Raw genomic sequence first — 27,814 nt, forward strand, 5'->3', positions numbered from 1 at the left:
TACAGTAAGGACAAACCAGGTTTCGTTTTCTTTTTTTCCATAGGCATGCAACTGCCACTGTGTCACACCACTAGTACCACCGCAATGAGGACATTTCATCCGCCCAGGATTGGCAACCTTAATCCCCATTTCCCGTGGAGCCAGCCCTGGGCCTAGCCCTACTTTCAAACACAAATTACAGGTAAGATAAGCGTTTGGTTGGAGGTAGTATAATGGAGTATTAGGACTAGACGAGAGATTGACGGTAGTACTACTAAAGTCCTAGGACTCTTCAGGAAAACAAACTTACTGTTAAACCCCCACCCACCAGACTCAAAAGCAGTAAAAAACAGGTATGGTCAGATAAAGTTTAAAAAAGTATATTTATGTAGCCCTAACAAAATAATCTCCCTCAAGACCCTCCCTAACCCCAACGATTGTCTTTCAAAAGTCCCAAAAAGAACCCAACTCCCAAATCCCACCCCCCAAAAGTCTCTAAAAAAAGGGCAAGGGACACTACACTACTGGAGGGTGCTGTTGAATTTAGCGGCCAGGGCTTCATACTCCTTGCGGAGGGTGGAATGGTCGAAGCGGAGGCCCTCCACCAAGTTCTTATAGTTATGGACCTCCTGCTCCAGGTAGGACACTCTTAGGGATAAGCGGCGCTGGCGTGCCTTGCAACTCCTGGGGGGGGCAGCTGATGTCTTTGCTGCTTGGCGGTGGCGGTTGGCTTTGGTAGCCCGGCTCCGTACCGCTGGAGCACTGTGCTGGCTGGCAGCCCGTGGGGGCACGGAGGAGGATGCAGCTGTCCCAGTGGAGGATGTTGTGGTTCCACCGGTTGACTGCGTGTCCTCCTCCTCCAGGGCCACCAGCCGCCGATATTCGGCGACAGTGGCATCCAGCCTCCGTTGCCGGGCCATTCGAGCCTGCTCCCTCCGTGATGTCGATTTGGAAGGAGCAACTATATGAAGAAAGAAAGACATAGTCTGTAACCAATGCTCCTTAACATTAATAACACAAAGTGATTGAGCCGAAAGTTGTGTCACAGTACAAGTAGCAAATTGAAAGCACAGTACATAACTATTGAGGACAGTATCTATCTAACCTCCCACTTCTGCATCCTTGCTCTAACATTAGTGGGAGTTTAATGAACAAATTCTACGACCACTATGGACTTCCATTACAGTCGACTATGACAGTACACCAGTCTTCTTCTTCTTCTTCTCTCTTGTTTAGGAAAATTGGTACGTTATCTTATGCAAGCCGGCAGAATGCCAGCGCAGTGAACTTGCACCCGAGAAAAACAGACGCACACCATGATGAGTGAGACAGACTTGCGTTACTGTACCGGTCCAGTACATGCAGGTGGTGAAGCTATTACTTTTCTATTACGGGTGGCACTGAGAATACTCTGTTACAAGGGCTACTGCTTAATTAATTTACCTTTCACCCTACAGTGCAAATGAGTACTAGAAAAGGAAAATGAAGAAGCTAAATAATTTGTTATCTATCACTTCACATGGGATGTATTTGATGACATATGGGATGACTTTAGGTGCTTTGCTTATTATTGAGTGAACAGTGATACACCCACACATGAATGACGTACTACTACTAAACTAAAGTTATTAAGAGAGGTACGGAGTGTCCACCGTAATAACCGGATATATGCTGTGCTTGCAGTTGCAATACAAACTACTGCTACTATTCATGGTAGTATTGGACAAATTAACAACTTCTTTTCCTTGCCTTCCCTGCACTGGAACGGACGTGCGGGTGCGGTGTTACATGCTCTTCAAGGTAACACTTAGTTCATCCAGTGACCATCTACTCTCTCTAGATACACATATGCTATCTAAGAGTCAGATAATACCATGCTCCAGGCATCCATCCATTCAAAGTATATGCACACATACAGTTTCTGTTTCACCCACCCAGGCTGTTCTCCTTCCACCCATCCTTGCTTCATCATTGACCCAGCCATGCACCATACCATATTCTTTCCTTCCCAGCCACCTCGGGGACCAAGCAAACACATATCATTCTTCTTTGCCAGCCATCATAAATTTTCTCGTCCTTCCACACTTACTTACACCCTTCTTTCGCTTTTCGTTCATCCCATCCAACAAGTTCATCTAAGATCTTATTGGGATTCTTCTCACCAAAAACTTTACAGCTAAGTCGAAGTACATTTAGAGGAGGATACTGCCTGGTTGATTTATAATACACCCGTGCAGAAAGCACACTATGCAGTCTTCAATCTCAATAAGTAAGGAATATATAGCTTACCTCTTCCCGCCACCACCGTGTGAACCCTCACAGGAACATCCGGCACTTGCACCGCATCCTCCCCAGAGTCCTCGTCCAACACCACCACCTCCGCGCTGGCCCCCCCACCAGATGTTACACCTACAAAGTACATTTAAGAATGTTAGAAATACACCACTCACTACTATATAATATTTGGTCTAGGAGGAATAAAGAAATGTTAAAAAAACGAAATACAATGTAATAATTTGTAACTGTATACTCTAAAGTAAAAATGTCCCTTTTTCCAGGGAAGGCTGTTGTCTTGCAGCACTTTTTGGCACAACTGATGAATGCTTGCTTTTTATTTTTAACACACACCACTTTTTCTCCTAACAGAAGCTTGACTTCTAAGAACACGATCAGGGTCAAGCTCAAGTTCAAACCAGGTGAGAGCTCAGCTCGACCACAAGAAATGTGTCCAATTAATCGTTAGCACTAAGCACTTTTCCATTTTCAGTTAAACGTTTACTTTTATGACAAAGTTGATTTTAATAAATGTGTTTAGTTTTAATAAAGCTTTTAAACTTAAATAGACTCTGTGGTTTTTGGTCCTCCAGACTAGAGTGGATGAGCTAAATGTTTTGGAATTTTTGCAAGCATGAGTGCCTCTGACACTTCTTGACTGTGACTCCGTACTCTTGTCCTGCGTTGGATAATCTGATCATCATTGGGGATCAATCATCGGTGACTTTGGGAGCTAAATGACTCTGCCACACTATCTAGTCAGTAAGGAGATTGGGGGTTCTTCAAAGTCTGATATCACTGAGGTATGTGGAAAGAAAGTCTACCTGCGCCTATTATAATTGATAAACAATGCACTATTTAGTGTTCATAGTTCGGTTTGTGCAGATTTGTCCCTGCAACAGTAGTAGAATGGATTGTCCTCCTATCCAAACCAAAAGTAAAGTAGTATCTTATTCTTTCTTGGTGGTCATTCACCTTTTTATTGTTGGCAATTGTCAAAGCATAAACATTTAGAAGACTTGAAAAGACATTATGGACAATCCCAGGGGACTGCACTCAGTGCATAGAGCTATTGCTGACTAGAATGGGAGTCCAATGGAATTGCCAAATGTGCAATCTTAGTTAGCTACACAGACAGACTAATAAGAATAATCTAGTAATACCACAGGGAGTCATAGTCGAGGCAGGATAAGAATTTAGATCCAGTCTTCAAGAAGATCAAAGACGATTTAGAAAAAATCGAATGAGGAACGCTAGGAAAAAATAGGTACTCTATATTAAAATTAAAACTTACTGGGGCCAGCAAAGGAGCCCTCGCCTGCCCGACCCTGGCCTGCATCCTCCTGAACAGCACCCTCCTCCTCCTCCTGTGTCCTCTTGCCCTTGGGGGGAGCTGATGTACAACATGAAAGAAAGAAAGACCAGAAAACATGGATGAGATTTGTCAACCAAATCAAACATTTCAAAAGAACAATAACAAAATATTTTGGAGAAATAGCAAATAGATAGACAACTATCCCACGGGATATATTGACCAATCTCATGTGGTATACTACGTTATTCGTATTGCCTGATTTGCGGACCGTTGACTTTGAAAGTTCCTATGTAACTCACTAAACAGACTACTAAAAAGGTTTGCCTAGGCCTGGCAGGCAGCAGTCCGCAGCACGCGAAGTGACAGACAAAGTCCATCGTGCTTGCAGATCAGTGAATACTCAAACTATCAATCCTCCGACCACCACCACTATTTCTTCTTATAGCCATGTGTCTAAAGGAAGTACTGGACTTCAGTCTGTTGGGGCTGATTTAGAAGTCCCTTGCGGCTCATTTTCCTCCATTGTTGCGTGACTTTTGTGACGCAGCGGCAGAACAAAAGAGGCGCCATGGTGCGGCGTATATAAAAAAAGAAAATGACGCATATGGGAGATGCATCACGTTGTAAAGCCCTGCGCCATCAGGGGGCGTTCCGGCGCAAGGGAGGGCGTTCCTGCGCAGGAACGAATCCTAAAAGTGGCTGAGGGAAATCTACAAGATGTCAATCAGTCACTTTTAGGACAATGATGTGTGACTGAAACACTGCGCCTGCTTGAAGCCGGCGTACGGCTTAATGCAGCATTGGGGAGATAGGGCACCCCAGAGCATTGCTGGAGCTGCGCCATCGTTGGCACGCAACTCCAGCAATGCGCCGCCTTTACGGCACAGATGCGTAAGGCTTCTGTGACATTTTGGGCCCATGGGTGGTGGTGGTGGCATGGCGCACAATTACTGCCGCATCCCTGCTACTTTGCAGGGATGCGCCGGTAATTGAAAATATGACCCTTAGGGTCTAGCATTACGCAGTTCTTTACACTACACTCATACATAATTTCTCAGGCCAATGAAATGAACACAAAATACAAAACAAATAAGCATAGTAGCAAGGCTACTGAGAAGGAGAGCAGTGCACCTGAAATGCATAGAAGATTTTGAAATATAATTTACCTACAATGTAATCGGCAGCATTATTGCTCTTGGTAAAGAACAAAGATTTGCAAATAACAGAGCCGGATAAAACACAGTAGTGATGAAATAGCTAGAAATAGCTACTACTACTCACCAAGCCCGGGGACCTCTATGCCGAGCGCGTCCAGCAAGTCGCGTTCCCGGTCCATGACGCCCGTCCAGTGGTGGGTGGCCTGGTTATAGGTGCGCCGGACCCCAGAGATTTTAAACATGGCCCGGCACACCTTCTACCACCGCTTCCGGCGCTCCCGGATGCCATAGCCGGTTGCGATCTTGCCGCCTCCCAGGATGGTCTTGGGGAGGCGGCGCTGGACGTGGAATATTAGTGCGGCCACCTCCGCACTAAAAATCTCCCGGGCTGTCACTGTCTCCCCCCTCAAACGCCCGCACGGGAGCCGGGCACGGGGTGCGGGACCCTTCCCCTTCTCAGGGTGCTTCCCGGCTCCCTTTACCATGGTCTGGGCAGAAATGAAGTTAAATAATAAAGAAGAAATAGAATAGGGAAGAAGAAAAGAAAAGAGTTTAAAAAAGTAGTTTAAAATTAACAAAAAGTAGCAGAAAACACAAAAATATAGAGCTAGAAAAATAGAGGGATAGATAATAAGTAAAATAGATCAAATAAACTTCAAACAAGCAAAGGATGGCAGAGATTCAGAGAGGATACAGAAAGCATGCCCAGAACCATAGCAATGAATGAGAAACAAGATGGCCGCGCCCATTCACGACCGCGTGGGTAAGTTCGCGCGAGATTTTCCTCGCGATCACGCGCGAAATTGTACTAGCGAGCAGCACACTTTGCGAGATTACACATTGCGGCCGGAAACGGAATTACGTCACGCAAACAAGATGGCCGCGCCCGTGTACGACTGCTAGGGTAACTTCGCAAACGTATCGCTACAAGCGCCTTGCGAACACGCAAAAAATCACGCGAACATACATGCCGCAAAAAAAAAAATAGTATATTCGCACGCATTCGCGGCTTCCGAAATCGATCTCGCACGGATTCGCGCCCCGCAAATCGCGCGAAATTGCAGAAAAATGATTTTTGCTAAACTGAAAACAATCAGCAGGTGCAAAAGTTCAAACTTAACATTAGTAACCATTCACTCTAGTGCTTCCTGAGGGGCCCCTCCAGAGTTCAGTTGCCTATTTGCAACTATTCTATGACCCTGCTATGACCCAAACAGCAGGCTCATAGAATAGCTACAAGTAGACCATAAAGGTCCTGTGAAAAAAAATTGCACTGCAACAGAAAGCAAATTACAGATAAGGAAGGAAGCAGGTGCCAGCCAGACTGGAAGTTTCAAAATTACTGACACATTAATCACCCCCAAATTAATTCATGGCAGTTGAGGAAGGGCAGGTGTGCTTGCTTTCACTGCAACAGAAAGCAAATTACAGATAAGGAAGGAAGCAGGTGCCAGCCAGACTGGAAGTTTCAAAATCACTGACACATTAATCAACCCCAAATTAATTCATGGCAGTTGAAGCAGGGCAGGTGTGCTTGCTTTTTTTCACCCCCATAATCTACAGTGAAAACAAACCTAATGGGTGGCAGTGAGGATGTACCAGAGGGTGGCATGGGTGTACCAGAGGGTGGCAGTGGTGAAACAGAGGGTGCTGTGAACCTGTGATGATAAACCAGACGTAGAAACAACATAGTCGCGGCCGTTGCGAGCCGAAAAGTAAGTTCGCATTTGCGAAATGGTCCACAAATCCTCGCGAACGCTCGCCAACACAAAAAACATAAAAATCCGCAAATCCGCGAGAGTTTGCGGATTTTGCGGATTGCGAATCCGTAAATTCGCAAATTCGCATACGCGAGATCCGCTAAATCCGCCCATGCTTACAGGTGAGCCATCCCTGCTATTTTGCCACAGTGAAACCTGAGGCTAGTATATTTACGAGCACTCATAATAAGGAATGTATTAATAGTCGTGTTTACTATTCATACCATGAATTTTTTAATTCGCTTGGGGATTCATATGAAATGAGTGACAGTACCACAAATTCAGATTTTAACACAGTCATAGCTCAGAATGGGGAGTTCCATGCAGAAAGAGAATTCCCACACGTTTTGCTGACATTTCAAAGTCCGAACGCTCCATGTAAACATGTACAAGACATGAGTGCTTTCAGTTTGAGTAACCTAAATGGGCCACCCGGTGAATTACGGCATAATATATCTAAGAACCCTCATCATCAAACATTCTACAATGCCAACTGATGATTATTGTTAGAGATGTAGGAGGGTGCAAATAGAACTTTTTTTATTTGCACTTGATGGCTTTGGTAAGGGCTTCGACATGAGCGGCAGAACTATATATGATTTCTGCTTGACGTAACAAGATAATAAAAATTCATTTTCAGAAACAATGTAGAATTAGCATTAACTGTTGTTGGTGATACAATGATTATCTTCCATATTATGTAATGCTGTATTATTGGTTCACAAATGTAGTATAATACCCTTACAGCATGTCCAACACTGCTTTTATATGGGCCTGCCCTTGTGGACATAAGGACACCACTGCACTTGATTTGGTCAGAGAGACTAAAAATGCACCTGAGAAAACTTTCAATAACTACCATAGTTTGTCTTTCATGGAGAACTCTTTTTGACTATCTCTTTTACCATTAAAGTCAGCCTCCAACTGTAGTGGATAGGAAAAAGGCCATGAGGGGCATAGTAAGCAATTACTTCTCTAATATTTATACTATTTTTATACTAAAATCTAACATTGTTCCCAGTTCAGTGTAGATTAAGTGGCTCAGATAGGATTTATTAAAAACTGAGTACCATTGCATGGCTGTTCACCTTGTTACATATTGCCACTCTAAAGGCCATTTACTGTCATTCATGCATATTTTCATCCCCCTAACCCCCCTTGACTCTTAACTCCTTTACCTCTATATACCATACTTCACCCCCTTCACGTAACCCCTGATTCACCACTTTTGCCCTTTAATCCCAGTTGGTATATTTAGTATTGTATACTTTTTCCAGGTTGTTATGACCTTTCCATGACATCTGCTATTTTCAAAAATGATTGTATACCAAAACAAGTCTTGGAGTTCTCATACAGTTATCCATTTCCCATCAGTGAATGAATGAATAAATGAATGAATGAAGTAAAATTTGTATTGCGCAACTTAGCCCAAAGGCATCAAGGCACATAAGATGGAATAGCTGAATAAAAGATAAAGCTGGAGGTAGCCTATAGGTAGGCTCCTGTGTAGAGCCAGGTCTTTAAGACTTTGCGGAAGGGAGCGAGCGACACAAGTCCCTTGAGTTCGTTTGGAAGTAAGTTCCAGAGTTTCGGGGCAAGGGCAAAGAAGGCCTTCCCTCCCCATCTGGCCTTCACAGTCCGGGGGACTGACAGAAGGTTCTTGTTGGCAGAGCGCAGAGCCCTGCCAGGGGTATAGAGAGACACAAGAGACCTGATGTCTTCTGCACCGGATCCATGGAGAATACAGTGGGTGAGACATAGAACCTTAAAGTTTATCCTAGACTGCATAGGGAGCCAATGAAGGTTTTTTCTGATAGAAGAGCCTGATGATCTTCTCGGGGCGTTAACAACAAACCTGGCTTGTGCATTCTGCACAACTTGTAAATGTTAGACCAGCCTCTTATTTATGCCTAGATAAAGAGCATTACAGTAATCTAGGCGTGAGGATATAAGGGCAACCGAAAGTTGTTTCCTAGCATCCAGGGAGAGGTAATGTGCGAGTTTTCTCAATATCCTTAGGACCCCACAGCAGGTGGAAACGGTCCTATTGACTTGCTTGTTGAAGGAAAGTGTGGTATTGAGTATTACACCCAGATTGCGAGCTGCAAGGGTGGGTGTAGGGCAGGTTCCAAGGGCAGATGTCCACCAGTCAGCCGACCAGACCTCCTGTTTACCTCCAAAAACAAGGACCTCTGTCTTTTCCGCATTTAATTTGAGGACATTTTTGGTCATCCAGCCTGCCATGGCTTCCATGCAGTTCCTAAAGTTTGAGGCCTCAGTCTCCACAGGTTGAGTGAGGGAAACCATGATCTGGGTGTCGTCAGCGTACGATAGTACTTCCAATCCGAACGATCTTACTAGCCTGGCAAGTGGGGCCACATAGATGTTAAAGAGTGTAGGGCTCAGGGATGAGCCCTGAGGGACCCCACACTGCACAGGCTTAGCGGGGGAGAGGAAGCCACCCAGTTTGACCCTCTGCTTGCGCTGGTTAAGAAACGACGCCAAGACGCTCAGGGCGGACCCATCTACTCCCATCTCACTAAGACGGGAGACCAGGATAGAGGGGGACAGGGTGTCAAATGCGGCTGTAAGGTCGAGCAGGATCAGTAGGGTAGTCTGACCACTGTCGACCTTAGTGCGAATGTTGTTAAGCACCACTGTGAGAGCTGACTCCGTACTGTGCGCATTCCGGAAGCCATGCTGAGAAGAATCTAGCAGGCAGAATTTATCTAGGAAGGCACTTAGATGAAAGTTAAGATGGGCCTCGAGCATCTTGGCGGGAGCAGGGAGCAGGGAGCAGGGATATTGGACGGAAGTTTTTTAGGATAGTAGGATCTAGGGTAGCCTTCTTCAAGAGTGGTTTGACAGTGGCCATTTTCTAAGGTGCGGGGAAAACACCCTTGGAAATAGCTTGGTTCATTATCTCCAGAAAAGGGGGTAACAAAACCTCTCTACACTCCTTCAAGGTCTTTAAAGGACAAGGGTCCAAAGGGGATCCAGATTTAAGCTTATCAAGGAGTTGATTGAGGAGTTCCAGGGTAAGAGGAGGAAAATTGGACAGGCTGCTGAGAGGCAGGATCGTCGGATCCTGAAGGGAGAAAGTGGCCGGGGGAGGGGCGGCCTCAAGATTAAGATGAGTGCTTCCAGGGCTGTGTAGATATCCATGATTTTGGTGTGAAAGAAGGTGGAGATCTGATTACACAGCTCTTGGGTTGCCACAATGGGGTCAGGGAGTTGAGCAAGGGATAGGGAATCAACGATTTTAAATAGCTCTCTAGGCGAGCTAAGGGAGGCCGTCAGATTGGTAAAGTATGCCATCTTTTCTGTCAAAACTGCAGCTTTGTATCCTTTAAGCATACCCTTGTGTTTAGATCTTTCATGGGGATCAAGATGGGACCTCCAAAGTCTTTCTTGCTTCCTGCACTCCTGCCTGAACAGTCTAAGGGAATCTGAAAACCAGGGGGCCGAAGGGTATTTCCTTTACAATGGTATTGACATAACTCCATTTCTTAAAATTACTGTTTGGCCTTCACTCATGTCTCTGTCACCAATGAAAAAAGGTCAATGGCATGAGACAACCAGTATTCATCACAGATCAATTTTGATGGATTTGTGAAAGTAAAGTGGATATAAGGAGCACACCTAATTGAGTCTTGTTGTAAATGTTAAGGGTATTTCTTTTTTTGTTTCCTCCAGCCACCAACTCCTGATATTGCCATCCAGAGGCCGGATCAAGAAACTGAGGACACATCAATTAAACAGGTTAGCATACTCAGCCTGTTGAAATGCATTTGTGCAAATCTTAAAGATATCATGTTCGGCACTGAGGCACTGATGCTTATCACACAAAGGGAGAGGTAGAGACACATTTTGACCACCATCTACCATAGACAAGGACCTGGTTCCCTTGGTTCCTTTGTTAAATTCTTCATTGTATTGACCTTCTTGGCTTTGCTGATGCACACAATGCAGAGCACATAGAGACCTTTGCCTTGGGCATTGGTTTTGGTACACAATAAAAACTGTCCCAGACTATTCCCTTTGTCTTACCTATTTACATCTCAATGATGTGGTGTGGTCAGTCTTTATCCACTGTTTCACTACTGCTTCTACAGTGCAGTCCAACCCTGAGATATAAGGTTCCATCTGTCAAATCTCATTTTTCATCTTTTTCTACATGTGGCCTTTCAAATACATTGTCATCCTCTGAGCTGCTGTTTTATGATTTGTGGATATGTATTCTCATTCCAAAAACTCAGTTTCAGGTTATTTTGTCTCAGAAAAACCGGAGACTTCCATATTCACGTACTCATTATGTGGAATGAATTATTATTGGTGTTCAGTGCTGATTCCTACACCTTTTGGAGAGTCACAAAAATAAGTAACAGTACCATGAATTACTAATAGGATTCCCACACATTGTATTTAAGGTATTAACACAATTTGTAGGTTAGACTGGTGTGCACAAAACAGAAATAGTGTTTCCACAGGTTTTATGACATTTGCATGAGTAGTGTGTCAACCTAAAAATGTACAAGACATGAGTGTATTCTACTGGAACATTTTAAGGTGACTAAATGAATGATCAAAAGGTGTAATGATTACTGTTTGGACAAAAAAATTATAACATAAATCCATTTAAAAACATGTGGAATTAGCTCAAGCTTTTGTTGTTTATAAAAGAATGAGATTTTGCATGTTGCAATGATGTATTACTTTGTCATAAATGCAGTCTTAGCCCCTTTCATCACACTTAACACTACTTTTACGTGGAGCTGACCTTATCTAAATATAGGTGCCACTGCAGTCATGTGTTTTATAGAGACTATGATTGCACGTGTGAAATCTGTACATTAATTTTCATAGTTTGTCATTCATAACAATTCTTTCTGACTTTTTCTGTTGCCTTTAGAGTCTGCCTCCTGGTGCAGTGGATAGTGAAGAGGGCACAAAGGACACAGTAAGTAGTTTTATTCTCGAATTTATACTGCTGTTATGATAACAGTCTAAAACATTTCCCAGTTCTTTGAAACTAAATGGCATCAGTTTAAATTTTTAAACTACTCATACACCTGTCCATTTCCCGTCACCCAATTGTATTTCTTGTTGAGGTGTTCCCATAGCTCTATTTCTTAAAATGATTTTCTGACTTGCATTTATGACTCCATCCCAAATGTAAGGAGGTAAGGGACATTAGAAACCCAGTGACCACATTAGATGAACTTCAATGATTTGTGAAATCCAAATGCCAAATTACCCACACACAATTTTATTTTGTTGTAAATGTTAGTTCTTTTTTTGTTTCTTCCAGGTACCTACAACAAATGTTGCTGACCAGAAGCTGGGTCAGACAATTGAGGAAACACCACTTGAAGAGGTTAGTATAATCAGTCTATTGATATATGTTAGTGAAAAACTCAAGAATATCCTGTTTGGCACCGATTTTGATCATGCTTACCATGCTTAGAGGACTAGAGATACCCTTTGTCCATTATCAATGAGAGATGAGGGCCTGGTTCCAAGGTTAGATTTTCTAAACTCATGACCATCTTCGTTTTGCTGAAGTACACATTTCAGAGTCATTTAAGACTAAAGTCTTGTGCACAGACTTTGGTACTTAGTATGATCTGTTCTCGGCTACTCCCTTCACATGCTCACCCCTCTGTTCACTGATTTAGGCAGCCATTATTAATTCTTTAATTCTTTGCTCCTTTAGTCAAGTCCACTCCTCAGACATGAAGTACCATCTCACCAAGGTCCTTTTTCGTCTTTTCCATGATGCAGCCTTTTAAACACATTCAGTTCCTCATATATATAAATCATCCCTGCCATTGATCTCTGATTCTTGAATATGTATTTGCTGTTGCATAAACCCAGTTTAAAATATTTTGCCATAGTATACTTACAATTGTACATTATGGGTAATGAGTTTATAGTGCTGTTCATTTTGTTTACTGTGCCTCCTCAAATTCATATAGAAATTCATGAAATTGACCTGCACAACCACAAATTTGTAACAGAATGCCCACCCAAGGTATACAAGGTATTAACATATTCATAGTTTAGAATGGGGAGTTCCGTGGAGAGGTTGTGTTTCTGCAACTTTCTCTGACATTTAAAAGTGTTTAATTTCGGGTCACCCTGAAAGGCACATCCACTAAAGAGCACTCGCTCTTCTCATTCCTGTGTCCAGTGTGGTACCACAGAACCCATTTTGGAGATTATACTTCCTTCTCGCAGAACTTAGTCATTGTCCTGCGAACCTGCAGCCTAGTCAGGTGTGTTCCACTGGGGTGGTCGTCCACTGACCTGCCTCAATCACCTACCTGACACTAGGCGACGGGGATTGAATACCACCCTCCGCAGGGTGCTGGAAGGTGGTGGGTAGGCATGCCTGGACAGCTGGAAACCAGAGCTGTGTGCTGTGGAGTGTGGCTGGGGCAGGCGCGCAATAACCATTCGGGCCACCAGAGCTGCCTCTTTGCGATATCCTGCAGGCTACAAGCCTACTACCTGGGCCCTGATTAGGCCTAGCAGCAGTGAGATCTTGGGCGTCTGTCATGGGGGTTGGAGTGGCAGAGCAAGGGGAGAGGCTGCCCGCCCTGGGTTGGGTGCTGCTGTGGCTACTGCAGTCTTGTGGCTGCAGCTGTGGTGCACAGGGGCTGCTGAGGCATGCTGACTCGCTGCAAGGTGTGCGGACCACTGTGTGATTAGGGACAGACGCCTGCCTCAACACAGGGGACTTGGATCGAGTCAACTGTCCCGTGGCACTGCGGGCTGTACCCGCGCTTACAGGTGAGCCATCCCTGCTATTTTGCCACAGTGAAACCTGAGGCTAGTATATTGACGAGCACTCATAATAGGGAATGTATTAATAGTCGTGTTTACTATTCATACCATGAATTTTTAAATTCGCTTGGGGATTCATATGAAATGAGTGACAGTACCACAAATTCAGATTTTAACACAGTCATAGCTCAGAATGGGGAGTTCCATGCAGAAAGAGAATTCCCACAAGTTTTGCTGACATTTCAAAGTCCGAACGCTCCATGTAAACATGTACAAGACATGAGTGCTTTCAGTTTGAGTAACCTAAATGGGCCACCCGGTGAATTACGGCATAATATATCTAAGAACCCTCATCATCAAACATTCTACAATGCCAACTGATGATTATTGTTAGAGATGTAGGAGGGTGCAAATAGAACTTTTTTTTATTTGCACTTGATGGCTTTGGTAAGGGCTTCGACATGAGCGGCAGAACTATATATGATTTCTGCTTGACGTAACAAGATAATAAAAATTAATTTTCGGAAACAATGTAGAATTAGCATTAACTGTTGTTGGTGATACAATGATTATCTTCCATATTATGTAATGCTGTATTATTGGTTCACAAATGTAGTATAATACCCTTACAGCATGTCCAACACTGCTTTTATATGGGCCTGCCCTTGTGGACATAAGGACACCACTGCACTTGATTTGGTCAGAGAGACTAAAAATGCACCTGAGAAAACTTTCAATAACTACCATAGTTTGTCTTTCATGGAGAACTCTTTTTGACTATCTCTTTTACCATTAAAGTCACCCTCCAACTGTAGTGGATAGGAAAAAGGCCATGAGGGGCATAGTAAGCAATTACTTCTCTAATATTTATACTATTTTTATACTAAAATCTAACATTGTTCCCAGTTCAGTGTAGATTAAGTGGCTCAGAGAGGATTTATTAAAAACTGAGTACCATTGCATGGCTGTTCACCTTGTTACATATTGCCACTCTAAAGGCCATTTACTGTCATTCATGCATATTTTCATCCCCCTAACTCCCCTTGACTCTTAACTCCTTTACCTCTATATACCATACTTCACCCCCTTCACGTAACCCCTGATTCACCACTTTTGCCCTTTATCCCCAGTTGGTATATATAGTATTGTATACTTTTTCCAGGTTGTTATGACCTTTCCATGACATCTGCTATTTTCAAAAATGATTGTATACCAAAACAAGTCTTGGAGTTCTCATACAGTTATCCATTTCCCATCAGTGAATGAATGAATAAATGAATGAATGAAGTAAAATTTGTATTGCGCAACTTAGCCCAAAGGCATCAAGGCGCATAAGATGGAATAGCTGAATAAAAGATAAAGCTGGAGGTAGCCTATAGGTAGGCTCCTGTGTAGAGCCAGGTCTTTAAGACTTTGCGGAAGGGAGCGAGCGACACAAGTCCCTTGAGTTCGTTTGGAAGTAAGTTCCAGAGTTTCGGGGCAAGGGCAAAGAAGGCCTTCCCTTCACATCTGGCCTTCACAGTCCGGGGGACTGACAGAAGGTTCTTGTTGGCAGAGCGCAGAGCCCTGCCAGGGGTATAGAGAGACACAAGAGACCTGATGTCTTCTGCACTGGATCCATGGAGAGTACAGTGGGTGAGACATAGAACCTTAAAGTTTATCCTAGACTGCATAGGGAGCCAATGAAGGTTTTTTCTGATAGAAGAGCCTGATGATCTTCTCGGGGCGTTAACAACAAACCTGGCTTGTGCATTCTGCACAACTTGTAAACGTTAGACCAGCCTCTTATTTATGCCTAGATAAAGAGCATTACAGTAATCTAGGCGTGAGGATATAAGGGCAACCGAAAGTTGTTTCCTAGCATCCAGGGAGAGGTAATGTGCGAGTTTTCTCAATATCCTTAGGACCCCACAGCAGGTGGAAACGGTCCTATTGACTTGCTTGTTGAAGGAAAGTGTGGTATTGAGTATTACACCCAGATTGCGAGCTGCAAGGGTGGGTGTAGGGCAGGTTCCAAGGGCAGATGGCCACCAGTCAGCCGACCAGACCTCCTGTTTACCTCCAAAAACAAGGACCTCTGTCTTTTCCGCATTTAATTTGAGGACATTTTTGGTCATCCAGCCTGCCATGGCTTCCATGCAGTTCCTAAAGTTTGAGGCCTCAGTCTCCACAGGTTGAGTGAGGGAAACCATGATCTGGGTGTCGTCAGCGTACGATAGTACTTCCAATCCGAACGATCTTACTAGCCTGGCAAGTGGGGCTACATAGATGTTAAAGAGTGTAGGGCTCAGGGATGAGCCCTGAGGGACCCCACACTGCACAGGCTTAGCGGGGGAGAGGAAGCCACCCAGTTTGACCCTCTGCTTGCGCTGGTTAAGAAACGACGCCAAGACGCTCAGGGCGGACCCATCTACTCCCATCTCACTAAGACGGGAGACCAGGATAGAGGGGGACAGGGTGTCAAATGCGGCTGTAAGGTCGAGCAGGATCAGTAGGGTAGTCTGACCACTGTCGACCTTGGTGCGAATGTTGTTAAGCACCACTGTGAGAGCTGACTCCATACTGTGCGCATTCCGGAAGCCATGCTGAGAAGAATCTAGCAGGCAGAATTTATCTAGGAAGGCACTTAGATGAAAGTTAAGATGGGCCTCGAGCATCTTGGCGGGAGCAGGGTGCAGGGAGCAGGGATATTGGACGGACGTTTTTTAGGATAGTAGGATCTAGGGTAGCCTTCTTCAAGAGTGGTTTGACAGTGGCCATTTTCTAAGGTGCGGGGAAAACACCCTTGGAAATAGCTTGGTTCATTATCTCCAGAAAAGGGGGTAACAAAACCTCTCTACACTCCTTCAAGGTCTTTAAAGGACAAGGGTCCAAAGGGGATCCAGATTTAAGCTTATCAAGGAGTTGATTGAGGAGTTCCAGGGTAAGAAGAGGAAAATTGGACAGGCTGCCGAGAGGCAGGGTCGTCGGATCCTGAAGGGAGAAAGTGGCCGGGGGAGGGGCGGCCTCAAGATTAAGATGAGTGCTTCCAGGGCTGTGTAGATATCCATGATTTTGGTGTGAAAGAAGGTGGAGATCTGATTACACAGCTCTTGGGTTGCCACAATGGGGTCAGGGAGTTGAGCAAGGGATAGGGAATCAACGATTTTAAATAGCTCTGTAGGCGAGCTAAGGGAGGCCGTCAGATTGGTAAAGTATGCCATCTTTTCTGCCAAAACTGCAGCTTTGTATCCTTTAAGCATACCCTTGTGTTTAGATCTTTCATTGGGATCAAGATGGGACCTCCAAAGTCTTTCTTGCTTCCTGCACTCCTGCCTGAACAGTCTAAGGGAATCTGAAAACCAGGGGGCCAAAGGGTTTTTCCTTTGCAATGGTATTGACATAACTCCATTTCTTAAAATTACTGTTTGGCCTTCACTCATGTCTCTGTCACCAATGAAAAAAGGTCAATGGCATGAGACAACCAGTATTCATCACAGATCAATTTTGATGGATTTGTGAAAGTAAAGTGGATATAAGGAGCACACCTAATTGAGTCTTGTTGTAAATGTTAAGGGTATTTCTTTTTTTGTTTCCTCCAGCCACCAACTCCTGATATTGCCATCCAGAGGCCGGATCAAGAAACTGAGGACACATCAATTAAACAGGTTAGCATACTCAGCCTGTTGAAATGCATTTGTGCAAATCTTAAAGATATCATGTTCGGCACTGAGGCACTGATGCTTATCACACAAAGGGAGAGGTAGAGACACATTTTGACCATCATCTACCATAGACAAGGACCTGGTTCCATTGGTTCCTTTGTTAAATTCTTCATTGTATTGACCTTCTTGGCTTTGCTGGTGCACACAATGCAGAGCACATAGAGACCTTTGCCTTGGGCATTGGTTTTGGTACACAATAAAAACTGTCCCAGACTATTCCCTTTGTCTTACCTATTTACATCTCAATGATGTGGTGTGGTCAGTCTTTATCCACTGTTTCACTACTGCTTCTACAGTGCAGTCCAACCCTGAGATATAAGGTTCCATCTGTCAAATCTAATTTTTCATCTTTTTTTACATGTGGCCTTTCAAATACATTGTCATCCTCTGAGCTGCTGTTTTATGATTTGTGGATATGTATTCTCATTCCAAAAACTCAGTTTCAGGTTTTTTTGTCTCAGAAAAACCGGAGACTTCCATATTCACGTACTCATTATGTGGAATGAATTATTATTGGTGTTCAGTGCTCATTCTTACACCTTTTGGAGAGTCACAAAAATAAGTAACAGTACCATGAATTACTAATAGGATTCCCACACATTGTATTTAAGGTATTAACACAATTTGTAGGTTAGACTGGTGTGCACAAAACAGAAATAGTGTTTCCACAGGTTTTATGACATTTGCATGAGTAGTGTGTCAACCTAAAAATGTACAAGACATGAGTGTATTCTACTGGAACATTTTAAGGTGACTAAATGAATGATCAAAAGGTGTAATGATTACTGTTTGGACAAAAAAATTATAATATAAATCCATTTAAAAACATGTGGAATTAGCTCAAGCTTTTGTTGTTTATAAAAGAATGAGATTTTGCATGTTGCAATGATGTATTACTTTGTCATAAATGCAGTCTTAGCCCCTTTCATCACACTTAACACTACTTTTACGTGGAGCTGGCCTTATCTAAATATAGGTGCCACTGCAGTCATGTGTTTTATAGAGACTATGATTGCACGTGTGAAATCTGTACATTAATTTTCATAGTTTGTCATTCATAACAATTCTTTCTGACTTTTTCTGTTGCCTTTAGAGTCTGCCTCCTGGTGCAGTGGATAGTGAAGAGGGCACAAAGGACACAGTAAGTAGTTTTATTCTCGAATTTATACTGCTGTTATGATAACAGTCTAAAACATTTCCCAGTTCTTTGAAACTAAATGGCATCAGTTTAAATTTTTAAACTACTCATACACCTGTCCATTTCCCGTCACCCAATTGTATTTCTTGTGGAGGTGTTCCCATAGCTCTATTTCTTAAAATGATTTTCTGACTTGCATTTATGACTCCATCTCAAATGTAAGGAGGTAAGGGACATTAGAAACCCAGTGACCACATTAGATGAACTTCAATGATTTGTGAAATCCAAATGCCAAATTACCCACACACAATTTTATTTTGTTGTAAATGTTAGTTCTTTTTTTGTTTCTTCCAGGTACCTACAACAAATGTTGCTGACCAGAAGCTGGGTCAGACAATTGAGGAAACACCACTTGAAGAGGTTAGTATAATCAGTCTGTTGATATATGTTAGTGAAAAACTCAAGAATATCCTGTTTGGCACCGATTTTGATCATGCTTACCATGCTTAGAGGACTAGAGATACCCTTTGTCCATTACAAATGAGAGATGAGGGCCTGGTTCCAAGGTTAGATTTTCTAAACTCATGACCATCTTCGTTTTGCTGAGGCACACATTTCAGAGTCATTTAAGACTAAAGTCTTGTGCACAGACTTTGGTACTTAGTATGATCTGTTCTCGGCTACTCCCTTCACATGCTCACCCCTCTGTTCACTGATTTAGGCAGCCATTATTAATTCTTTAATTCTTTGCTCCTTTAGTCAAGTCCACTCCTCAGACATGAAGTACCATCTCACCAAAGTCCTTTTTCGTCTTTTCCATGATGCAGCCTTTTAAACACATTCAGTTCCTCATATATATAAATCATCCCTGCCATTGATCTCTGATTCTTGAATATGTATTTGCTGTTGCATAAACCCAGTTTAAAATATTTTGCCATAGTATACTTACAATTGTACATTATGGGTAATGAGTTTATAGTGCTGTTCATTTTGTTTACTGTGCCTCCTCAAATTCATATAGAAATTCATGAAATTGACCTGCACAACCACAAATTTGTAACAGAATGCCCACCCAAGGTATACAAGGTATTAACATATTCATAGTTTAGAATGGGGAGTTCCGTGGAGAGGTTGTGTTTCTGCAACTTTCTCTGACATTTAAAAGTGTTTAATTTCGGGTCACCCTGAAAGGCACATCCACTAAAGAGCACTCGCTCTTCTCATTCCTGTGTCCAGTGTGGTACCACAGAACCCATTTTGGAGATTATACTTCCTTCTCGCAGAACTTAGTCATTGTCCTGCGAACCTGCAGCCTAGTCAGGTGTGTTCCACTGGGGTGGTCGTCCACTGACCTGCCTCAATCACCTACCTGACACTAGGCGACGGGGATTGAATACCACCCTCCGCAGGGTGCTTGAAGGTGGTGGGTAGGCATGCCTGGACAGCTGGAAACCAGAGCTGTGTGCTGTGGAGTGTGGCTGGGGCAGGCGCGCAATAACCATTCGGGCCACCAGAGCTGCCTCTTTGCGATATCCTGCAGGCTACAAGCCTACTACCTGGGCCCTGATTAGGCCTAGCAGCAGTGAGATCTTGGGCGTCTGTCATGGGGGTTGGAGTGGCAGAGCAAGGGGAGAGGCTGCCCGCCCTGGGTTGGGTGCTGCTGTGGCTACTGCAGTCTTGTGGCTGCAGCTGTGGTGCACAGGGGCTGCTGAGGCATGCTGACTCGCTGCAAGGTGTGCGGACCACTGTGTGATTAGGGACAGACGCCTGCCTCAACACAGGGGACTTGGATCGAGTCAACTGTCCCGTGGCACTGCGGGCTGTACCCGCGCTTACAGGTGAGCCATCCTTGCTATTTTGCCACAGTGAAACCTGAGGCTAGTATATTGACGAGCACTCATAATAGGGAATGTATTAATAGTCGTGTTTACTATTCATACCATGAATTTTTAAATTCGCTTGGGGATTCATATGAAATGAGTGACAGTACCACAAATTCAGATTTTAACACAGTCATAGCTCAGAATGGGGAGTTCCATGCAGAAAGAGAATTCCCACAAGTTTTGCTGACATTTCAAAGTCCGAACGCTCCATGTAAACATGTACAAGACATGAGTGCTTTCAGTTTGAGTAACCTAAATGGGCCACCCGGTGAATTACGGCATAATATATCTAAGAACCCTCATCATCAAACATTCTACAATGCCAACTGATGATTATTGTTAGAGATGTAGGAGGGTGCAAATAGAACTTTTTTTTATTTGCACTTGATGGCTTTGGTAAGGGCTTCGACATGAGCGGCAGAACTATATATGATTTCTGCTTGACGTAACAAGATAATAAAAATTAATTTTCGGAAACAATGTAGAATTAGCATTAACTGTTGTTGGTGATACAATGATTATCTTCCATATTATGTAATGCTGTATTATTGGTTCACAAATGTAGTATAATACCCTTACAGCATGTCCAACACTGCTTTTATATGGGCCTGCCCTTGTGGACATAAGGACACCACTGCACTTGATTTGGTCAGAGAGACTAAAAATGCACCTGAGAAAACTTTCAATAACTACCATAGTTTGTCTTTCATGGAGAACTCTTTTTGACTATCTCTTTTACCATTAAAGTCACCCTCCAACTGTAGTGGATAGGAAAAAGGTCATGAGGGGCATAGTAAGCAATTACTTCTCTAATATTTATACTATTTTTATACTAAAATCTAACATTGTTCCCAGTTCAGTGTAGATTAAGTGGCTCAGAGAGGATTTATTAAAAACTGAGTACCATTGCATGGCTGTTCACCTTGTTACATATTGCCACTCTAAAGGCCATTTACTGTCATTCATGCATATTTTCATCCCCCTAACTCCCCTTGACTCTTAACTCCTTTACCTCTATATACCATATTTCACCCCCTTCACGTAACCCCTGATTCACCACTTTTGCCCTTTATCCCCAGTTGGTATATATAGTATTGTATACTTTTGCCAGGTTGTTATGACCTGTCCATGACATCTGCTCTTTCAAAAATGATTGTATACCAAAACAAGTCTTGGAGTTCTCATACAGTTATCCATTTCCCATCAGTGAATGAATGAATAAATGAATGAATGAATGAATGAAGTAAAATTTGTATAGCGCAACTTAGCCCAAAGGCATCAAGGCGCATAAGATGGAATAGCTGAATAAAAGATAAAGCTGGAGGTAGCCTATAGGTAGGCTCCTGTGTAGAGCCAGGTCTTTAAGACTTTGCGGAAGGGAGCGAGCGACACAAGTCCCTTGAGTTCGTTTGGAAGTAAGTTCCAGAGTTTCGGGGCAAGGGCAAAGAAGGCCTTCCCTTCCCATCTGGCCTTCACAGTCCGGGGGACTGACAGAAGGTTCTTGTTGGCAGAGCGCAGAGCCCTGCCAGGGGTATAGAGAGACACAAGAGACCTGATGTCTTCTGCACCGGATCCATGGAGAGTACAGTGGGTGAGACATAGAACCTTAAAGTTTATCCTAGACTGCATAGGGAGCCAATGAAGGTTTTTTCTGATAGAAGAGCCTGATGATCTTCTCGGGGCGTTAACAACAAACCTGGCTTGTGCATTCTGCACAACTTGTAAACGTTAGACCAGCCTCTTATTTATGCCCAGATAAAGAGCATTACAGTAATCTAGGCGTGAGGATATAAGGGCAACCGAAAGTTGTTTCCTAGCATCCAGGGAGAGGTAATGTGAGAGTTTTCTCAATATCCTTAGGACCCCACAGCAGGTGGAAACGGTCCTATTGACTTGCTTGTTGAAGGAAAGTGTGGTATCGAGTATTACACCCAGATTGCGAGCTGCAAGGGTGGGTGTAGGGCAGGTTCCAAGGGCAGATGGCCACCAGTCAGCCGACCAGACCTCCTGTTTACCTCCAAAAACAAGGACCTCTGTCTTTTCCGCATTTAATTTGAGGACATTTTTGGTCATCCAGCCTGCCATGGCTTCCATGCAGTTCCTAAAGTTTGAGGCCTCAGTCTCCACAGGTTGAGTGAGGGAAACCATGATCTGGGTGTCGTCAGCGTACGATAGTACTTCCAATCCGAACGATCTTACTAGCCTGGCAAGTGGGGCCACATAGATGTTAAAGAGTGTAGGGCTCAGGGATGAGCCCTGAGGGACCCCACACTGCACAGGCTTAGCGGGGGAGAGGAAGTCACCCAGTTTGACCCTCTGCTTGCGCTGGTTAAGAAACGACGCCAAGACGCTCAGGGCGGACCCATCTACTCCCATCTCACTAAGACGGGAGACCAGGATAGAGGGGGACAGGGTGTCAAATGCGGCTGTAAGGTCGAGCAGGATCAGTAGGGTAGTCTGACCACTGTCGACCTTGGTGCGAATGTTGTTAAGCACCACTGTGAGAGCTGACTCCGTACTGTGCGCCTTCCAGAAGCCATGCTGAGAAGAATCTAGCAGGCAGAATTTATCTAGGAAGGCACTTAGATGAAAGTTAAGATGGGCCTCGAGCATCTTGGTGGGAGCAGGGAGCAGGGATATTGGACGGAAGTTTTTTAGGATAGTAGGATCTAGGGTAGCCTTCTTCAAGAGTGGTTTGACAGTGGCCATTTTCTAAGGTGCGGGGAAAACACCCTTGGAAATTGCTTGGTTCATTATCTCCAGAAAAGGGGGTAACAAAACCTCTCTACACTCCTTCAAGGTCTTTAAAGGACAAGGGTCCAAAGGGGATCCAGATTTAAGCTTATCAAGGAGTTGATTGAGGAGTTCCAGGGTAAGAGGAGGAAAATTGGACAGGCTGCCGAGAGGCAGGGTCGTCGGATCCTGAAGGGAGGAAGTGGCCGGGGGAGGGGCGGCCTCAAGATTAAGATGAGTGCTTCCAGGGCTGTGTAGATATCCATGATTTTGGTGTGAAAGAAGGTGGAGATCTGATTACACAGCTCTTGGGTTGCCACAATGGGGTCAGGGAGTTGAGCAAGGGATAGGGAATCAACGATTTTAAATAGCTCTCTAGGCGAGCTAAGGGAGGCCGTCAGATTGGTAAAGTATGCCATCTTTTCTGCCAAAACTGCAGCTTTGTATCCTTTAAGCATACCCTTGTGTTTAGATCTTTCATTGGGATCAAGATGGGACCTCCAAAGTCTTTCTTGCTTCCTGCACTCCTGCCTGAACAGTCTAAGGGAATCTGAAAACCAGGGGGCCGAAGGGTGTTTCCTTTGGAGAAGCGTGGCTCAGTGGTTAGAGGCGGCAGACCCGGAAGCTGAGATCGGCCGTGGACCAGGGTTCAATTCCCCGCCTCGGCGGAACTCGGGCTCAAAAATTCCACGGACTCGACAATTCTCGCTCCGTGCCTACTCGACTCACGGGGTCACACTCTGCGACTCTGGGCAATAGCTTGCTTAATCTCCACTACGGCCCCTCGCGGCGGGATGCCTGGCTTTCATCTTGTGGATACCCTGCCGGGGTATCTCACAGGGGAATACCAGGATGGGTTCCCTAAGCAAGCGCCTTGATGCCTTCGGGTGATACGTGCGCTATATAAGTCGCAATACATTTGCAATGGTATTGACATAACTCCATTTCTTAAAATTACTGTTTGGCCTTCACTCATGTCTCTGTCACCAATGAAAAAAGGTCAATGGCATCAGACAACCAGTATTCATCACAGATCAATTTTGATGGATTTGTGAAAGTAAAGTGGATATAAGGAGCACACCTAATTGAGTCTTGTTGTAAATGTTAAAGGTATTTCTTTTTTGTTTCCTCCAGCCACCAACTCCTGATATTGCCATCCAGAGGCCGGATCAAGAAACTGAGGACACATCAATTAAACAGGTTAGCATACTGAGCCTGTTGAAATGCATTTGTGCAAATCTTAAAGATATCATGTTCGGCACTGAGGCACTGATGCTTATCACACAAAGGGAGAGGTAGAGACAAATTTTGACCATCATCTACCATAGACAAGGACCTGGTTCCCTTGGTTCCTTTGTTAAATTCTTCATTGTATGGACCTTCTTGGCTTTGCTGATGCACACAATGCAGAGCACATAGAGACCTTTGCCTTGGGCATTGGTTTTGGTACACAATAAAAACTGTCCCAGACTATTCCCTTTGTCTAACCTATTTACATCTCAATGATGTGGTGTGGTCAGTCTTTATCCACTGTTTCACTACTGCTTCTACAGTGCAGTCCAACCCTGAGATATAAGGTTCCATCTGTCAAATCTCATTTTTCATCTTTTTCTACATGTGGCCTTTCAAATACATTGTCATCCTCTGAGCTGCTGTTTTATGATTTGTGGATATGTATTCTCATTCCAAAAACTCAGTTTCAGGTTATTTTGTCTCAGAAAAACCGGAGACTTCCATATTCACGTACTCATTATGTGGAATGAATTATTATTGGTGTTCAGTGCTCATTCCTACACCTTTTGGAGAGTCACAAAAATAAGTAACAGTACCATGAATTACTAATAGGATTCCCACACATTGTATTTAAGGTATTAACACAATTTGTAGGTTAGACTGGTGTGCACAAAACAGAAATAGTGTTTCCAAAGGTTTTATGACATTTGCATGAGTAGTGTTGATAGAGATCGGGGGGTCACCTGACCAATAATTTCACCATATAGTTTTCGAGCCCATAAATTTCAATTCACCATATACATTAATCAGGCGACCTCACAAATCTACCATCAGCACCCTAATTCCTTCCTGTTGTATTCTGGTGCACCCGACTTACCATCCACCGTTACGGGTACCTATGACCACAATGGATCAGGGAGCTAGCTGTGAAGAAAGGCAGGCAAAATACAAACCCAACTTTAAATACCTTTGATATTCATCAAATGACCACGGACAACTGGGAAGTTTTAAGAATTTTATCTAGAAATCAGTTTCGGAAATCATAAGGTTTGCAGTCAAAAGACAGTCGATAATCAGGATAACGAAAATAACATAACCATAAAGAAACAATGTAAAGGTAATCATTTAAGTTTGTAACTGGAGAAACAGGGAACACGCTAAGTGGTCTTAAACTGAAACTCAAGAATAGACATCTATAAATGAGTAAACTATTTGCATGTACTAGAATTATACTATTGGAACGTACTTCATGAAAATGGGTAGAAATTAGGAATCCTATACGTCTATCAAAAGGGGTAAAAGTGAAACACGCTAATATTCTAATATGATTATTTCAAGAATAGAATTCAGGAGAAAATTATAAACCACATTTATAATTCATAGACAGTATTGGAAATAATGTGCTCTAAAAGGTAAGGTAACATAGGAACATGCTATGAAAATTCAAGGCAATAGGTTTTCATATGGCAGACTGCGGAAAGCATGGAAAATATAACATGTGCAAGGTATGTCTTTATTGAAGCAAAGACAGAAAAATAGAAAGGTGCAGTATAGAGTTTCAGCCCTATCTATATATTTACCTAGAATGGTGTGAAAACCAACCCTGGCCACAGATCAGTCAAGGACAGGAAATACCCCAAGGAATAGTAGTCATCAATGGGACAACAGGTGCAGAATGGACACCCCAGGACAGGACAGGAAACCCAGATTAGGATCAGGACAGGACCACCAAGGCACGACCAGCACCCGCAGTTCGGAAGCAACGCCTGCGCTCCACCCTCTCTGCAGCTATCAGTCAGAACCCCGATTGGGTTAGCGAACTCCCCAGCAAAGTGCTCCGCCAGCACTTGAGGTTTAGTAAAGCCTTTAAAAGTCTATGGTCAAATTCGGACAGAGTGCTCCGCAGCACCTCTGTATTCAGTCACCTATTGAGTGCGTTGGGTCAGTGACAGGTCAGCTATTCAGACAAGTCGGACAAATTCTATAGCTAAACCTAGGCTAGATATACTATTTTCGGGTCAGTGTACCACCCCCCAATGTTGCAAAGTGTCAGAATCCCCAATTTCGATTGGTCCCAAAGTAGGCTAAGTTAACACACCAATCAGAACAGACTTTTCTAAGGCCTGATTTACATTCTAGGGTACCGCCTAGCCAGTTTAGGTTTCCCACAGACAAGTAACACAGAATACAATACAGAGTTTACAATGTATCAAGTTAGGAACACAATTTCTCCATCCTCCTGGGTCAGAGGTGGTTTTCTCAGGAGCATCTTGTCTGTGGCTGCCAGCTGGCTGAGTTCCACCGCTCAAGGCTATTGCTCCCTGGGCTGCGCGGTCATGCGCAGAAGAGACCTTCAAGATGGCTTTCGACCCATTCGGACCCCCCGTTTATCACGGTACATGAAAAGTAAGCGAAAACAAATTAAAACATAGAAATAAATGAATAAACTACATAACATGATTGAGTACTTATGCCTTATCACTATAAAAATATACTATGCAGTTATGGTTTAGTGCAATACACAATAACACGAGAGCATCTGCACAAACTTCACCATGTTATTACACAGCATCCATCTTGTGGCTATTACGCATGCGCACCCTTTCCCTCCGAATCACAATTACGTCACGTCACGTGAGTGTGACTAACGCATGCGCAGAAGCAATATTCTAAACAGCGGCCATTTTTAGAAACATAAATTAATCATATTAGTAAAACACATAGGCAAGCATCCCTAAGATACATACACATTCAAAAATAAAGGGAAATTAGTACAACATACACATTTTGTTACCGGGTTATGACAGATTCGAGGTTCATGACTCAAGCAAGTTGCGTAACATGCAAATTCTTGCTCTATCAATCCCCTCTTTGATGATATTTACTATCATCACAAACAAAAATGGAATCAGATGCCAACTTTTCTCACACCTTATGCATCTCAATCTCTTCCAACAAGTGATTCAATTTCTCTTTCACATCTTTATCAGGGTGAGAATTTTTCACCTTTTTGTAAATCTGATTATTCATTTCTTCCAGTTCAAGCTCATCCACACTCCGTTTCACACCCCTTCTATCCACCGTGTACTTCTTTGTGTGTTTGTGACATTTGCAACAGATGAATATGAGGAGTATGAGGAGACCTATCACTCCAATTGGCATCAGTAGCTTAAACAATAAATTTCTACCTAAATTGGCAAACCAATGACCTACATTGGAGAGACCATCTACAAGTCTCTTCCAGGCACTGTCAACCTCCAGTGGTTTGAGTTCCTTTTCCAAATTAGTAATGTTTTTCACATATCTTTTGATCTGTACACTTTTGTCCGGTATGTAAGTGCAACAATGTTGCGCCTTCAGCATCCGGCAGACTCCGCCCTCTTTTGCTAATAAAGTGTCTAGCGCAAGTCTGTTCTGCAAAACCATTGATCTGATCGCAACCATTTCGGTATTGACCAGCAGGAATCCATTAGCTGTGTCAGTAGACAACACATCCACTATTGTGGATAATTTGCAAATTCTGTGAGTGTTCAGAACCACTCCCACTCCAGGTATCAGTGCACTAAAAATACTACCCATTATTTCACCTACACTTTCTCTTCTACTACGCACTAAGCCATTAGTGTTTTCATTGCTTCCAGCAATTTCTTTCACATGGTATATTTTCGGGAAAACAATGCCAAAGTAGCAGCTTCCATACCAGTGATCCGGCAATTTGAAATAAGCCTTGTTTCCACATATATAATAAATTCCGGGAAACACAGGTTCTGACCCATTTTTTAAACCCCAACCTCCAATTACCTTGTAATTGTGTTCACATTGACTGGAACCAATGAAAATGTTATTATA

General features: G+C 43.4%; 1 protein-coding gene across 1 annotated transcript in view; it reads left to right on the forward strand.

Annotated features, from left to right (window-relative positions):
• Positions 1 to 27,814, forward strand: part of LOC144752450 (uncharacterized) — a 198,336-nt gene that overhangs the window by 132,267 nt on the left and 38,255 nt on the right. Inside the window, exons 30-36 of the mRNA XM_078640374.1 lie at positions 10,182 to 10,247; positions 11,398 to 11,445; positions 11,797 to 11,862; positions 16,856 to 16,921; positions 18,072 to 18,119; positions 18,471 to 18,536; positions 23,867 to 23,932. Of these exons, the coding sequence (XP_078496500.1) occupies positions 10,182 to 10,247; positions 11,398 to 11,445; positions 11,797 to 11,862; positions 16,856 to 16,921; positions 18,072 to 18,119; positions 18,471 to 18,536; positions 23,867 to 23,932 (426 nt within the window). The remainder of the gene's footprint in view (positions 1 to 10,181; positions 10,248 to 11,397; positions 11,446 to 11,796; positions 11,863 to 16,855; positions 16,922 to 18,071; positions 18,120 to 18,470; positions 18,537 to 23,866; positions 23,933 to 27,814) is intronic.

The sequence above is a fragment of the Lissotriton helveticus genome, chromosome 5_1 (genome assembly GCF_964261635.1).
Source record: "Lissotriton helveticus chromosome 5_1, aLisHel1.1, whole genome shotgun sequence".
Classification (NCBI taxonomy): Eukaryota; Metazoa; Chordata; class Amphibia; order Caudata; family Salamandridae; genus Lissotriton; species Lissotriton helveticus.